The sequence below is a fragment of the Echinops telfairi genome, unplaced genomic scaffold, assembly GCF_000313985.2.
Source record: "Echinops telfairi isolate 266 unplaced genomic scaffold, ASM31398v2 ScPeMD7_10;HRSCAF=50, whole genome shotgun sequence".
NCBI lineage: Eukaryota > Metazoa > Chordata > Mammalia > Afrosoricida > Tenrecidae > Echinops > Echinops telfairi.
Genome location: NW_022103907.1, coordinates 2884 through 18942, shown reverse-complemented (window position 1 = coordinate 18942; position 16059 = coordinate 2884). Strand labels below are relative to the sequence as shown.

Below are 16059 nucleotides of genomic sequence, written 5' to 3'. Positions count from 1 at the left end.
CTAAAAAGCAAATGAAAAGATGGTCATTTAAGTAGTCTCATTAGTGAGTAGGAAATTGCAAATTAAAGCCATAATAAAATGCTACTACACATCTGTTAGAAGAGCTTTTACAAATAAATAAAACTGCTGACTATGAAGGGCTGGCAAGGATGCAGAGCAACCAGAATTCTCCTATTTTGCCGCTGGGAACGCATACTGGCACAGCCACTTTGGAAGATTTTGGCAGTTCTTTATAAACTTCAACATACACGAATCATACACCCACTGAGCCCATTCCTAAGTACTTACTCAAGAGAAATTAAAATCGAATTCCACACAAACCTTAAGGGAATGTTTATAGCAGTTTTATTTAAATTTCCCCAAACTGGAAACCATGCAGATGTTCTTCATCTGGTGAGTGGAAAAGCTACTAAATTTTCATACAGTGGAAGACAACTAACATGTAGAGAGGAACATAAACGAATGAGGCAGACAACATCAACAGTGAATCTGATGCATTCCCAAACAATGCATGAAAGCACACAGACTGGAAGGAGCTCTAGGGGAGATGATTCCACTTATATGACATCCAGGAAAAGGCAAAACTACAGGGGCAGAATACAGTTTCACTGTGTCTACATTAGTGGTTGCAGAGGCGGGATGACCCCGAGACTGAGTACAAAGAGGATTTTTTTGAAAGGGGCAAGAGCTAATCTGATACTGGGTGTGACCAACGGTTCTGTATTTGTTGTGGCGGGAGCTACACGGCAAGGATTGTCAAAACTCCTCAAACTGTACACTGAAACGGGTGGATATTACCACACGTAAGTTATGCCTTAATAAACTCCATTCTAAAAGGAACTGCATGCGAGAACAATGGGGAGGGCAGAGCCTGGAAATCTAATCAGGATAAAAAGTCAAGATCATTTTTCAAAAACTGCAAAAGAGGAATTAGTTGGGGCAGACTCAGACACAAAACTCCGTGCTAAGTGGAAGGCTTTCAGCCTGAAAACTGACCTTACTTCTGTCCCATACCACACACTGAACTTTTGCTTTTCTAACTCAATAATACAATGTTCAAAAGGCAGAAATAGTAGACAAAAGAAGAGGGAACAAAAGCATTCAAAGACTGAAAAGGGATACAAACGAGGAAGTGAAGGGATATGGAAAGATGTAGGGTAGGGGTTTGCAGTCACCACAGAATACATCCGAACAGGGTCTGGAAAGGGATCAGTACTCACAGGCCCGTGCTCTGACCTCAGGTGATACGCAAGCCCAGCCTTCGACCTATACGGCTTTGCACAGTGCTGACATTTCAGGGTCATCTTCTCCAGCTCTGAGGCCGCTTTGCCGCATTTTCTGACGTGGTACATATAGCCCATGATGCTGGTGAAGCTACTAGAGCAACTCTGAACACAGGAGAGACCAAAACTGTCATCTGAACACCTTGTAACAGGATTACCAAATGTCAAAACAGTTACAAATCACTTATCGCTGCAGCATATAAACAGGCCCCCTGCTGTTATTAGACTCTGCCAACATTTCCCATTGGAAAAACACGTTCATGTCCCTGGCGCAACAACTGTCCTATCAATGATAGGCAATCGATGTACGGTGGTAGTTGGCTTTCAACAAAGTGACTGGATCTATCCTCTGTGGCAGAGCTTCCTCCTAGTGCTCTGATCCAGCCCCGCCCCAGAATCAACAGTGCCACAGCATTAAAACTCATCACATGAGGCTGTGGGATCGTCTTCGACACACTGAAGATGCTAAAGACCCCTTGAAACAGTGGTTCTCAATCTTCCTAATGCCGCGACCCTTTAATACAGTCCCTCATGTTGTGGTGACCCCCCCACCATAAAATTATTTTTGTTGCTACTTCATCACTGTAATTTTGCTACTGTTATGAATTGGGTGACCCCTGTGAAAGGGTCATTTGACCCCCCCAAAAGGTCGTGACCCACACGTTGAGAACCCACACGTTGAGCATTAGAACAAAAGAAAAAGGAGATTAAAAATAAACCCGGGCTGAGGAAAAGAAACTGTAAACAACTACTTTTGAGTTTAGGAGACCTAGAAAAGCCAAAGGCAGCCTATGATACCAAATACACAGAAAGAAAAGACTTAAAAGGGAGTCAAAGGAAACCGGAAAAGAGAAAGACACTGACCTGAGCCTGCAGGGAGGAGTGACCGGCCTTGGGCTCTTACCTCACGCATGCACCTGATCTTCCCCAGTCTCTTCAGCACTGTTCGGAGGCGTTCTCTCTCACTTGGCTCATCTAGTTCACCACCAGCCTTCAAAATGGGCTAGAAAACAAGGGAAGCACACAAACAGATGACTTATGGGAAAGACAAGAGAAAATTGTTATAGGAGAATCAAGGACTGGACTAGCAGCTAAGCTGGTGCTCATCCAAGGCTGTTATCTGACATGTGGCTCTCTCCATCTTCTTGCAGACAGACAAGGAAGTGAATGCAATGGAAGTACGAATTCTGAGCCTCTAACCCACAGGACTTTTTGTGGCTCACTTAGAGGTACAATTCCCTATGGATTCCATCCCAGAAAGTTTTATCAAAATGGTCTCTTACTCATATTCCTATAAAGTCGCTGAGTCTTAGCCACTTCCACTGAGCTATCTCTCTTCCCATAAGAGACATCTAAACATCAGAGGTTCACAGAAGACATGCTTACCAAACTGTTATGATTTGCCATGACGTGGTACTTCATCCCTGCCATAGAACGCAGCTGTTTCCCACAATGGTGGCAAGTAAACAGTTCCTGAAAGGAAAACTTCCGACTCAATACCGGGCGGTCAGAAAACCAGGTCATCCAGCTCTTCTCAAAATGCTCTTGGGTCTGTCTCCTTCGCGTCTTAAACTCAGTAGTCAATGAATCTTCAAATCTCACAGGCTCAGTGCCATGCTCAAGGGCAAAGAAGTTAAAGAGTAATTCATTTTTCAACAACAAGAACTATTTACTAAGTAAGGAATCCTAGTAGTGCTATGTGGTCCAATTGCTAACCAAAGGGTGGATGGTCCAAACCCAGCCACTGCCATGAAGACTTACAGCCTCGGAAAAGCTACATGGGATTGCTACGCGTTGGCATCAACTTGATAGCAGGGGTTGGGGTTTTTTGATTAATGAGTGTCACTATGCCAGGGCATTGGTATGTATTATTTCTTTCTATCTTCACTTGGACTGCTGAAGGTGGTGGTGGGGTGGTTACTGACTCACAGTGACCCTACTTACAAAAGAACAAAACACACACAGGGTCCTGGGCCATCTTCAAAAGGGCTCTTCGATTGGAGCCCATTGTTGTGGCTTCTGTGTCTTGGCTGCCCTGTCAAGGGCCTTCCACTTTTATGCTGCCCCTCCGCTTTACCGAGCATGCCGTCCTTCTGCAGGGACTGGGTTTGCTTGACAACATGTCCAAAGAACGTGAATCAAAATCTTGCCATCCTTGCCTCTAAGAATTCTGGCTGCACTTCTTCCAAGTCACACTGGTTCATTCTTTTGGCAGTTCACGGTACTTTCGGTATTCGTCACCAGCACCATAATTCAAATACATCGATTTTTTTTTTCTTCAATCTTTCTTATTCAATGTCTAACTTTCACATATAAAACCAATGAAAATAACCATGGCCACACAAGGTGGCTATTATTTTTCTCCCTTTTACAAATGAAGAAACCAAGGTTTGTACAATTAAAAAAACCAACCTAAAGAGGCTGAGTAAGGATTCAAATCTAGATCTGTCTGATTCTAAAGGCTACAATTTCTGGATTACACAATGTTGCCTCTTATCCACTACAATAGCATACCTAACAGAGTACTCAGTCTAAAATTTTAATAAAAGATCCTAGCAGTTACGGATCCTAACCTGTCTGCAGTTTTCCATGTGTTTCTTTAAACCTTCTATGGTTTTTCTCCCCACTGACTGGCAGGTAGGGCAGGAGACACTGCCCTTATCCATGATTTCTAAGTACCACTGCTCCTCCACACTGCCTACAAAAGAGAGAAAGAACACTTCATAATCTACAACAGACAGGTAATTTGTAGAAACAAAAAGTATAATCTCAGATCTCATGGAAAATAGCACATACAATGGTTTTCAGTTCCCTGGCAGACAATTAGAGACTCTTGCTATGTATAGCTTCTACAATTTTCTTTTTTTAATTTCTAGACAAGGAAGCGTTTCTTCTGAAACCCTTACTCATTTCTCCATGATAAAAAAAACATCTTAGAACCACAAAAAAGGCAAACATCTTACAGAACTGCTCAAGAGTTTCCATAGCAGGATACAGCAATGGGATACTGAGATACTTAACAGCCAGCCTGTTGAGCTTCCTATATACTGATACTATTCAAAATGTCTGTATCTACTGAACTGTAAAACATACATATGAAATAAAAACTAGTTCCACTGGGTCTTCTAGAATACTGAAAGTATAATCTGACGTCGCTACACTGTTTTTGGGGGAAAAAAGTAAACTACCAAAATGTCTTTGTCTCACTGAATGTTCACAACACTCCTGACTGCTTTTATTATCCCTACTCTGAGCCACCCTCGTGGTGTAATGGGTCTCACATTGAGCTGCCAATGACAAGGTCATCAGTTCAAAGTGAACGGCCACTCGAAGGAGAAAAGGTTTTCTACTGGATGGCAGGGAGTTTGGCCTTTAATTTATTTACAGACAGGGGAAAGGAGCCCAGTGGTTAAGTGCTTGGCTGTGAACCAAAAGTTTGATGGTTCAAACTTAAGTAGTAGCTTTGTGGGGAACAGATACGACAGCCTGTGTCCATAAAGATTACGTCTTAGAAAGCCCCAGGGGCGTGTCTACTCTGTCACTAGGGGCCAAAACTGACTCAATGACATACATCATGGAGAAAGTGAGACACGACATACAACAACATAAGGAAACAGACCCGAGAGTCACATAAGAGTCTGCCTGAACTCCAAACCTACGCCCTTTACAACTACTTCCTTCATGATCTGCTTTAGCACACCAGCATTCTCAAGACAACAACAAATCACAGCCAGAGAATGAGGGTCCACACACCTTCCATCAGAAAGCATACCTGCGGCATAAGTTGGCGGTTCCTTCCGAACACGACGAGGCTGGGGCTTGGGGCTTGGCTGGGGTTTAGGTCGTTGTTTCCTCCCTGATAAAAGACAGAAACTTGAAGCCCAATATTCTCACCTCTGCTTAGCCCTCTGTATCACCAAATCTCCTCCCTCAGCACCCAATGCCGTTCCCTCAAGTGACAAACTCTCGTAAGTCCTTAGAGTAAAAGGGTATAAAATAAGGCATGATAAAGGGCATTCCTCGCCCCCAAATTCAAAGAACTCATAAGGGCCAAAACCTAAGGTCTCCCCGCCTCTTCGAAGGCCTGTAAGGAAGAAAACTAGTCACCCAAGAAGAAAGAGTAGCAAAGTTAGTCCCTTACCGTAAAGGTTATGCTTCTTCTGAGGGAATTGTCTATAATCTTCATCTTCATCTTCTTCCTGCCTTGGTTTCTTTTTTCCTTTGGTTGATGCTCCACCTGAGCCTAAAATACCCCCCCCCACACACACACACGTATGATTTGTAAACGAACATCGGGGTCTGCCTTGAAAATACTACTCACAAAACCACCCAAAGGAAAGGGCATAGTCAAGAGGCACCTCACAGAAACCATTTGAATTTTTTATGGGAAGTTGATATCGATAACATTCTCATTGAATGGTCCAATTGAATCTTTTCCTTTGTATGGCTCTTCCTCTTGAACACCCTGAAGGGGCAAGAAGAACTCACAGGTGGTGTGCTATTTAAAATCTTGATTTGGGGCCAACAGTGAAGCAAAAGAATCAAGAGCCCTTGAGACTAGGAACACCTAGAATATTCTACCCAGAACAACCCTTACGCCAAGCCCTCACACCTTTCACCAAAGGGCAAACTGAGAGGGAAGTTCCAATCCTATGAAAAGACTGATACTGTGAATAAAGGGGTAAAATCAGAATTTCACTCTGCAAAACAAAGGAGCGGTTCACGAAGTTAACAGTGAGTTAGCCTAACACCCAAACAATGTTTAATCATTTGAGGCACACATATGGGTCATTTAATACTTTTAGAGCTTTTGACAGGATCTACTTCAAATATAACTTTAGAGTAAGGTGACCAAATGTCCCGCTTTGGGCGGGACAGTCCCGATTTTTGGTGTTTCAAAAAAGTCCCGATTTTTGGAAAGAATGCACAATAAGCTAGGGAACGGTCTATTTGGTCCATATAGACCAAATTTCTAATCAAGAACCACCCTCCCACCCCCACCCCCGGTCAATGGTGTCCCGCTTTAAATCTGGTCACCTTACTTTAGAGAGTACTCTGGTCTTTGGAATAAGATATCAGTACTAATACCTTCAACACGTGAAGCAGCAGGGGGTTTGATCCTTCTAATCTTCTTCAAGTAGGTGGCAGATTTTCGGAAGGATGTTGGAAAATCATTGATTGCTTCACATGAAGAGGCAGATGAAGAAGCACTGAAGGAGTCATCATGAGGGATAGTGTACTGGAAACTATTATCCTTTATGGAACACTGGTTCTTGCTGCTAATATGACACAGAGAGACACACCACAGAGGCGGGTTTGGAGCAAAGGCTGTCAATTAATTTATATCTTAAGATGACAATCAAGCGAGTTACCTGTGCAAAATGCAAAGAAGCCTGGTAACAACAGAATTGAGGTTGGAATCTCAGCATCACAATGGCTGATCTGACACAAGGAGCCCTGGCGGTGCTGTTGGTAAGTGGTGGGCTGTGAACTGCCAAGCTCAAACCCATCAATTGCTTCTCAAGACAGATGGGTTTTCTGCTCTCGTAAAAACTTACAAAGTTGGTGTGCTTCTCTGGGATCAGGTATCAGGCATCAAAGAACAAAAAACCTTATCATTGTGAATGAGGGGAGTGCGGAGTGGGGACCCAGAGCCCATCTGTAGGAAACTGGACATCCTATTACTGAAGGGTCGCAGGGAAGAGACAGAGCGAATCAGGGTGCAGTGTAGCACTGATGAAACATATAACTTTCCTCTGGTTCCTAAACGCTTCCTCCCCATCCACTATCATGATCCCAATTCTACCTTACAAATCCGGCTAGACCAGAGGATGTACACTGGTACAAATAGGAACTGGAAACATAGGGAATCCAGGACAGATGAACCCTTCAGGACCAGTGGTGGGATTGGTGATATCTGGAGGGTGAAGATAAAGGTAGGGTGAAGATAAAGGTAGGGTGAAGATAAAGGTAGGGTAGAAAGGGGAAACCGATCATGAGGATCTCCATACAACCCCCTCCCTGGGGGACAGACAACAGAAAAGTGGGTGAAGGGAGACGTCGGACAGTGTAAAACATGACAAAATAATTTATAAATTATCAAGGGTTCGGGGCGGGGGCGGGAAAGGAGGGGGGGAAATGAGCTGATACCAACGGCTCAAGTAAAAAGCAAATGTTTTGAGAATGATGAGGGCAACAAATGTATAAATGTGCTTGACACAATGGATGAATGGATTGGGACAGAGTTGTACACACACACACACACACCCCAATAAAATAATTTTTTAAAAACTTACAAAGCCTCAGAAAACCACTACAAGTTGAAATCCTCTCAGTGACATGGGGGAATCTAATGCATCATACACAATTACTATTACACATCAATGGAATCAAAACAAACAGCCAATCTAGGCAAACAGCTACTTCACAGCCTAAACAGGCATTTTTTGCTGGATTCCGTTAAGAAACCAGATAAAGTAATTTGGAACAGTGTGAGACTTTTCAGAAGAACCGTCGATCTATTAACAAGCTTTGTCCAGACCTCTTTATTTTTCTGACAGAGGGACAGTAACTAAAGGGTTTCCCTGAGAATAAAGAAGAAAAAAATTCGCTTACTTGGCCTCATCTGATGCATGTCTTTGCTTCCTCCCTAGACTCTGATTCTAGAGCTAACAAGATACTTCAGTTCCAGCTAAAGAACAGGTGCTATCTTGTATCAATGTATTATGGGGTACAACTCAACTCTGATGCCTACTTTAAGACTAGCCTATGTCAGTCAATAAGTAGTGTTAACTATGAAGTATCAGGTATTCGAGGTAGCTCAGCAGTCTTGATAGTCTTCTTATTCCACCTTTCATCTGCCATCCTTTATGCTTTATCGTGATTTAAGGGAGTTAGTTGAGGAAATGGGACATCGGCTGTTGAGGAGCACAGGGAAGATTTGGGTTGCTGAGAGGAATTAACAGAGGTGTTATGTTGAGTTTCAAGTTTCTTTCTTGGATCAGAGAAAACATCTCCAAGTCTTCTTCTTGCCTCTCAAAAACAGGACAGTTAAAATCAACAGCGCAGATGAGCAGCATGACTAGCATCTTGGAGATTAAGTCAATGTCATCTACTATGGTTACGGAATCCCTTCTCTCCAGAAATCTGCCTTTTACTTTTAAATTCAACAAACACGTATCACTTCAGAGTATTTGGTTCCTTGCTAAAAACCAGATTAATCTCAATCTTCTGTAAAATGGTGTGGGGTTGGGGCATGACCTCCTCTAATTTAAGGGGACAGATTACGTAGTTTCCTTTCTCTACTTTCCATTTTTCTTCTCTTCTATTTCTTTTTTCCCCTTATCTCCTTTAATTTTTTTCTTTACTATTTTGCTCTTTTTACCCCTTAGTTTATTTTTTCCTCTTCCCCTTATTTTTATTTCCCTTTCCTTTTTAAGTGTTAATTTTTTTTGCTATCGCCTGCTTTCGCTCACTTATTTATTTATTTATGCTATCATTTGATTATGTTTCTTTTTGTCTTGTTCCACCAATAGGAAACAGTAACTGCCCACACAGTCCAGTCACACTTGCACCTTCTGTAGCCCTATCTACTGGACAAGGGCCACTACCCACTCTGTTCTACCTGACCGCCAGTAAAAGGCAGCAGCCAACACCAGCCAAACTCATGAATAGCAAATAAAGAATTATGCGCACACGATATTTAGTTACTTTCAACAGACTGAGAGAAAGATCTTTACTATTAGACTGAGAGAGAGTAGTCTTTACTATTGCAGATGAAATCAAAGAAAATATTTAGAAGAACTCAGGAAAACACTACAAGAACTAAGTAAATGAAAATTAAAAGCCATGCAAAAATAGAAATACAGAAGATTAATACTAAGATTTCAGAAATAGATAGTACATCAAAAAAAGAACTGAAATCACAGAAGGCAAACTAGTGCACTTGAAGACAAATTTCTAAATATTAATCGGCTAGAATAATCATCAGCATAAAAGGGAAAAATATCTAAAAATCTAAAAATTATGTGCAACCAACAAAAAGAATAACCTACATATGCTTGAAATAACCTACATTTGCTCGAAGAGGCAAAAAAAAAAAAGGACAGGAAAACATTATCAAACAGTTATTGGAAGAAAACTTCCCTAACATCATGAAAGATGAAAACGTGCGCTCGAGAAGCTGGGCAAACTCCAAACAGGACTGAGTCCAAAAGAAAATCACAACAGCCTATCATATTCAAATTTTCTAAAACCAGTGACAAAGACTCCTGGGAGCAGCCTGGTAAATTAAAAACTACCTAATACGGGGGTGGGGTGGGGGGGAATCAATAAAACTAAGCTTTGATTTCTCAGCAGAGACCATGCAGGCAAGAAGGCAATAGGATAACATCTATTAAACTCTAAAAGAAAAATATTGCCAACCAAGTCATACGTGCAGCAAAACTATCCCTCATATATGACAGTAAGATCAAGAATTTCCAAATAGAAACTAAAAGAATTTGTAAACACCACACTAACCATACAAGAGACACTAAAGATAATTCTTCAGGGGGGGAAAAAAAAAAGAGAAAATTCTTCAGATAGAGAACAATGGCAAACAACCACCTGGGATTAACATACATGACAACACCCAGAAGTCAAGCCAGATACATAAGTATCCAAGGTAAAATAAGCCTACAAGACTGAAAACCGGGAACCAGAGCTATCTGTAAATAAGACAAAGTAAAAAGAAATGATGTCATTACAATGCTTCCAAACAGATAGGAGGCCAAGCAGATTTCAAGAACTTGGTAACGGGGAAGGCAATACACAGAGTGAAGATGGCAAGGAAAGATAACAGAAGGGGTACAGAGTTTAAGGCAACAGAAGTAAATATGGGTCTATATACAATCCTGAAATAACAGTGATCTATGAATAGATACAGGATAGAAAGCCACACAGGTTGAATGATAGTAAATAAATGAACAGATACACAGGGAGGAAGAGTGAGAAGATACCTAGAGATATATTGGTCTGACAGAATATTGTACATATTTACCTGTTGCAAATATATCCATGAATATGGTGATGCATACAGGGGGCAAAGTTATGAAAACCTTAGAAATAGGCCAAACATCTTAATGTAATGAGTTGCTGGGCCAAGGGGATCAGTTAATTGTAGGCCCAGTGGATCTCAACCTTCCTCATGCTATGACCCTTTATTACAGTTCCTCGTGTTGTGGTGACCCGCCCCCGACCATAAAAATGGTTTTCGTTGCTACTTCATAACTGTAATTTTGCTACGGTTATGAATCGGGCAACCCCTGTGAAAGGGTCGTTCGACACCCCACCCCACCCCGCCAAAGGGGTTGCGACCCACAGGTTAAGAACTGCCGGTGTAGGGGATCAGGACCATAGTTTCAGAGGGCACCAAGATCAACTGGCATAACATAGCTCACAAATTAAAATTTCTACTTCCTACTTAGGGGAATGGTGACTGGGTTCTTCAAAGCTCAAGAACAGCCATCTGAGGTGCACACATTGGCCTCTCTCTGTCCATTGGAAAGAAGAGGGATGAAAATCAAAGGCACTGATTTTCTACTGGAAACGATGAGTCCAGCAGACTCACGGATCATGCAAACGCCAGTTGCCGTGACTCTGAGACCAGTGGTGCTCCGCTACTACTACCAACTGCCCTAAAAACGATCATTTATTAAAAGATCCTGGATAGAACAAAATTCAAAATAATGAAAAAGATAGGGCTTGTTAGTCAAAAAGAGCCTGGTGAAACTGAACTCGGTGTGGCTCAATTTTCAGTCCATCAATAGATAGGTCTATTAAGGGAAAGCTGTGCATTGAGCTGCTAACTGCAAGGTCATCCGTTGGAAAACACGAAGGGGACTAGAAAGAAGATGCTTTCTAGTCCTATAGAGTTAGTCTCGGAAGCCCACAGGGGTAGTTCTACCCCGTCCTATAGGGTTTCTGAGTCAGTATTGCCTCAATAGCAGTAAGAGAGTAACTTCACTCAGAATAATGTCCTCCAAATCCATCTACTATGTCTTAAGACATTTTGCAGTTTCATCATTATCCTTTATGTATAGTACTCCATTTTGTGCATATACCAAAGTTTAAGCTTCCACTGATGGGCTTTTAGACGGTTTCCATCTTGATATCTTGGATGACTGCAATGAATATTGCTTTAACTACATATCTGCTCATGCTGTTCTATATTTCTTTAGATTAAATATCAAGTAGAGGAATTGCTGAGTCATATGGTATTTCTATTCCTCGTTTGGTGACACGCCACCCTGCTTTCCAGAGTGGTTGCACTGTTTTACAGTCCCACCAGCAATGTGAGTTCTAGTCCCTCTGCGCCCTCGCCAGCATTTGTATTTTGAACTTATTTTCAATCACTTTTTACAGTTGATGACTCTCAATTCTGTATTTCAGACCAGATCTTCTCCAAAGTCTACGCCCATTTTTCTTTGTTCCAAATGTGGCTCCTCACCCAGAAATTCCTAATTCCCTGAAGGATGTTAACATCTATCATAGGATTGCCAAAGCAGGAGACCAGCCCACAGACACCCACCCTCCTACTCACCACAAGGCCAGTAGTTCCTCCCTTCTTCATCCCTCTCATCTCAATCTATCACTCCCTGTATTGCTATCGCTCATCATAGACCACACCTTCACTTCTCTTAGGTCAGTTTCAGCACTCACAACACTGAGTGACCGTGGGAAACAAAGATTTCCCAAGTTGTCTCCCCGAAATATATGCCAAACTTAGTTGCTTCCTACACATGGTAAATGACTATACACTTGGAGGTCGACTAAAGTAGGTCAGGTTATTCTCTCTAAGGGTTATCAGTCATCTAGAGCAATCAGACTGTATAGTCTGTCCCTCCCTCAATAGGGCCCACTCCCTTCTGATAGATTTTTCCTTGAAGGAGAGCCCAAGGAGGTCAAGTACACTCGAGGGTGACCAAGGTTAGGCCGCCATCATGAATCTAGGGTCCACCCTCGTCACATGTACACCCCTAATCCCTCCCCTTCCTATTACACCCTTAGCTCATCCCCTTCCTGTTATGCTTCTGCCCATTGTATATCCCCCTATTGCTTGTATTGCCTATTGTACAACCCCTTCCTGTGACGGATGTCTTACCTATAGTTAGGGGGCATGTACGTCCCCAGCTACATAAGCCTTGGTTAGCATTAGGTCTCTCTCTCCAGCCTGCGCATGTTGCATCTCCACATGTACCACAGAGTAACTGAGGTGAGCATGCTACCATGAAATATTTCTGACTTATTTTACTCTCTCCTGTTACTCTCCATGACTTTATTATAATCCTTATATATCTTAACCATACAATTGCCCTTACTGAACCAGTGATTAGTTGTGGGGGCTGACTTCCTCCACAAGGGACCTTTCTAAGGAAAATTATCTGGCCATGGCTAAAATTCTCCCAGTGTATGTATAACCAGTGTGGATTAGAAATTCCATATGATACAGCGATGCCTCTGGGTATATACCCTAAAGATGATCCTAATTCAAACAGACATATGCACTCCCATGTTCAATGCAGCACTGTTTACAATAGCAAGAAATTGAAAACAGCCCAAAAGCCCATCAGTAGAAAAATGGATAAACTTTAACACATGCACAAAACCTATCTGTAGACAATGGGACATCCCCCACAGAAGGGTCACAAGGAAGGGATGAGTCAACCAAGGCGCAGTATAGCACCAATGAAACACAATATTCCTCTGGTTCCTTGAGGCTTCCTCGTGCCAACTATCATGATCCCAGTCCCACCATTCACTGAGGGCAGATACAGATAAGAGATAAGAGCTCAGGACGTGGAGTTCAAGAAGAGGAATGGGAGTAGCAATACCAGGAGGGTAGAGGGGAGGAAAGAGGGAACTGATCACAATGATACACATTCCACCCCCACCCGAGGAACAAAAGAAGCCATGGGGGAAGGGAGAGAGCGGCTGGTGTAAGATGAAAATAATTTATAATTTATCAAGGTGTTGAGGGTGGGGGGCATGAGGGAAAGAAGAGGAGCTGATACTAAGGGCTCAAAAGAAAGTAATCGTTTAGAAAATAATGATGGCAACGTATGTACAAATATGCTTGATACAATCAATGTACAGATTGTTATAAGAGCTGAGTCCCCGATAAAATGCTTTAATTAAAAAATACTATATTTTGACATAAACTCGAGTACGAGAAAGCAAACAGCACAACTCCCTTGTATTAGCTTCCTATGCACAATATGAACATTAAATATGTGCACAGTACATATTACATATCTTGTGCTATCTTCCCTTCTAGATTATCTCTACACAGCCAGCAGGTAATTCATTAAATGTTAGTTAAATGAATAGATCACTTCTAAAAGGGGTTTCTAGGTAGACAAAGGCTTCCTTTAATCTGAGGGGGCTGCAAAAGGTTTGTGGGACATTCTATTATCTTTTCATTCCACTTTTCCCATATCACGTTACCCATGGAAAAGGTTGGTAGAGCTCTTTGGACTGTGGTGATGGGCAAGGGCATGTCTCCTGCACTCCTCTGAGGAGGGGCCACCATCTCCGTGGCCACAGCTGCAAGTCAGCCCTGTGCAGTCTTGGGACATCCTGTGCTGCATTCTTTCAATGATCTATGTACATTTTATGGATAACTTTGATCTGTGTAAGTTTACATGTTTAATCTTTTACCTCCTGTCATTGGCCACAGTGACAGTATTTTCAATGTAGTTTTACAGTTGTGCTTGCATTCCCAGCTTCAGTCTGGCACTGAAACTGTTCGTCCTCAGCAGGCCATACACTCATTTTATTCATGCTTCCGTGAGAAAGGTTATGATGGCATGTTGTGCTGCTGTAAAACCAACCGTGTCCTTGTCGTTCCCTGCAGACACCAGGAGCTTAAGTAGCCCCTGCTGCACAAACTTGCTTCTGTGGGCTTCACCTTCTTCCTACTGGCAGGCGTATTCACATGCTATAATTCATGTATTTTTTGTTTGTTTTCATGTATTCTGACAACATGCATTATCTTCCATTTCCCATCATATAAGTAATGGTCAGTTACTGTGACTTGGCCAGGCTGATGATGAGAATCATGCAAAGTACCTCTATGTAGCCTTTTGAACTTAAGAACCTCATGAACTTGGGGATTTACCACAATACAAATTCTTCTGCTTTTGGTTTCTGCTCTAATGAATTAAACATACCGAAAATGCAAACCCACTGCCACCAAGTGGATACTAACAGCAGTCTCATAGGGCAGAGAAGAGCCTCTTTGGATTTCCAAGACTTTTCATCTTTACAGGATTAGACAGCCTCATCTTTCTCCTGTAGAACAGCTGGTGGGTTGGAACCACTGATTCTGTGGTTAGCAGTACAATGTGTAACCCACTAAGCCACCAGAGGTCCTCAGGTAAACACAGAAGACAATGTTGAGGATTGCTATTTGTGGTTAGAACTTTCTGCACCTTGTTTACTTTCTGGGCTGTATTCCCAATGCCTGGATTAGCAACAGACCTCTGGGAAAATAAGCAGTTACATTCTCTTAACACTAAGGGGTCTCTTGAACCTCTCATTACTCTCCTATGTCTGATTCTGTGGTGTCTTCTTCCCAACAACTTGGTACCTCTGGTAGATACTCTTAGAAATCAATGTTACCCAAAAAAAGGAAAGAAATCAGTGTTACAGTGGCTCATCTGTTCTTTGTGCAACCACTATTTGCAGAATAGTTAGATAAATGCCTCCTTAAAGTTTGGAACTGCAAACCTCCTCTTGTGATAAAGGATTTGGTTTTGTGGAACTTAATGTTGCTCTCTCAATACTGTCCGTTCACAAAAACAAAACTTTTAGTCTTCACCAACCAAGGACATGTCTGCAAGTGGGCAGTCATTCAAAGGAAGGTTTGAGCCTTTTAAATGATATGCCTCAAAAACTGGTTCTCTACCAAGTGGCTGCCGCTTCAATTGGGAGAGTATGATCTTCATCTTACCCAGTGGCATCTGTGAAACTGAACACTCCAGAAATTACTCTTCAGACACTAAAATCTAGCCACCTACTGATAAAAACACTGTTTTTTCCCAACATTCCCTGATGTGGCTTTAGTATAAATGACCTCCACAGCTAAGATTTTTTTATGTATACACCTGCTCAGAGGCACCTCAAAGTCCTCAACTAAAAAGAGGGATTATGGATTTCTGCATCTGATTAGGAAATGACTGTTTTCTAATCCTTTTCTATCAATTGCACTTAGTGCTGATGCCTAGTGCTGGGGTACCCCAGTGATTCATTCATGGACTCAGAAGAAACATGAACAGATTAAGAACTTCTTGTCAAAACCTATTCATTATTTATTGTCCAGGAAGCCTCCATTCAGGCTGTTTATTAGAAAGTCTGTCTCACTCAGGTCTATAAAGGAAATACTGCACACCTTAGATAAATCAACCATTTGATACCTAAAGGGCAACATTCAGAAGTGTTGGGAAAGGAGGAGGCATGGGAAAGGAACCACGGGGAGGAAGTAGGATAAGTGGTGTACCTTATAGGAATTACAATCCGTGGCATGAAACAAAATGTGTATCAGTTGTTGAATGGCAAACTGCTCTGCTCTGGAAGTAAACCTTCACCCAATTCACAATAAAAAGTTGTTTCTTTTTAATGAACTTTTTAAAAGGCCTTTCCAGAAGACAGATTTGGAGTTGTCCATATAACAATAAGAGCCCCCCCAACTACCAGGACCCCAGTTTCGCCTTGCAGACCTGGTTAGACCAGATGA

The 16059-nt window shown here is 42.0% G+C and overlaps 1 protein-coding gene across 2 annotated transcripts in view; it reads right to left on the bottom strand.

The window, feature by feature from the left end:
• Positions 1–16059, bottom strand: part of ZNF512 (zinc finger protein 512) — a 30546-nt gene that overhangs the window by 11623 nt on the left and 2864 nt on the right. Inside the window, exons 3-9 of one of the 2 annotated variants that reach the window (XM_004711136.3) lie at positions 6372–6562; positions 5425–5526; positions 5056–5139; positions 3857–3981; positions 2670–2756; positions 2188–2286; positions 1221–1388 (exon numbers count right to left, since the gene is read on the bottom strand). In XM_004711136.3, the coding sequence (XP_004711193.1) occupies positions 1221–1388; positions 2188–2286; positions 2670–2756; positions 3857–3981; positions 5056–5139; positions 5425–5526; positions 6372–6562 (856 nt within the window). The remainder of the gene's footprint in view (positions 1–1220; positions 1389–2187; positions 2287–2669; positions 2757–3856; positions 3982–5055; positions 5140–5424; positions 5527–6371; positions 6563–16059) is intronic. The other variant, XM_045287008.1, reaches the window with a different exon arrangement.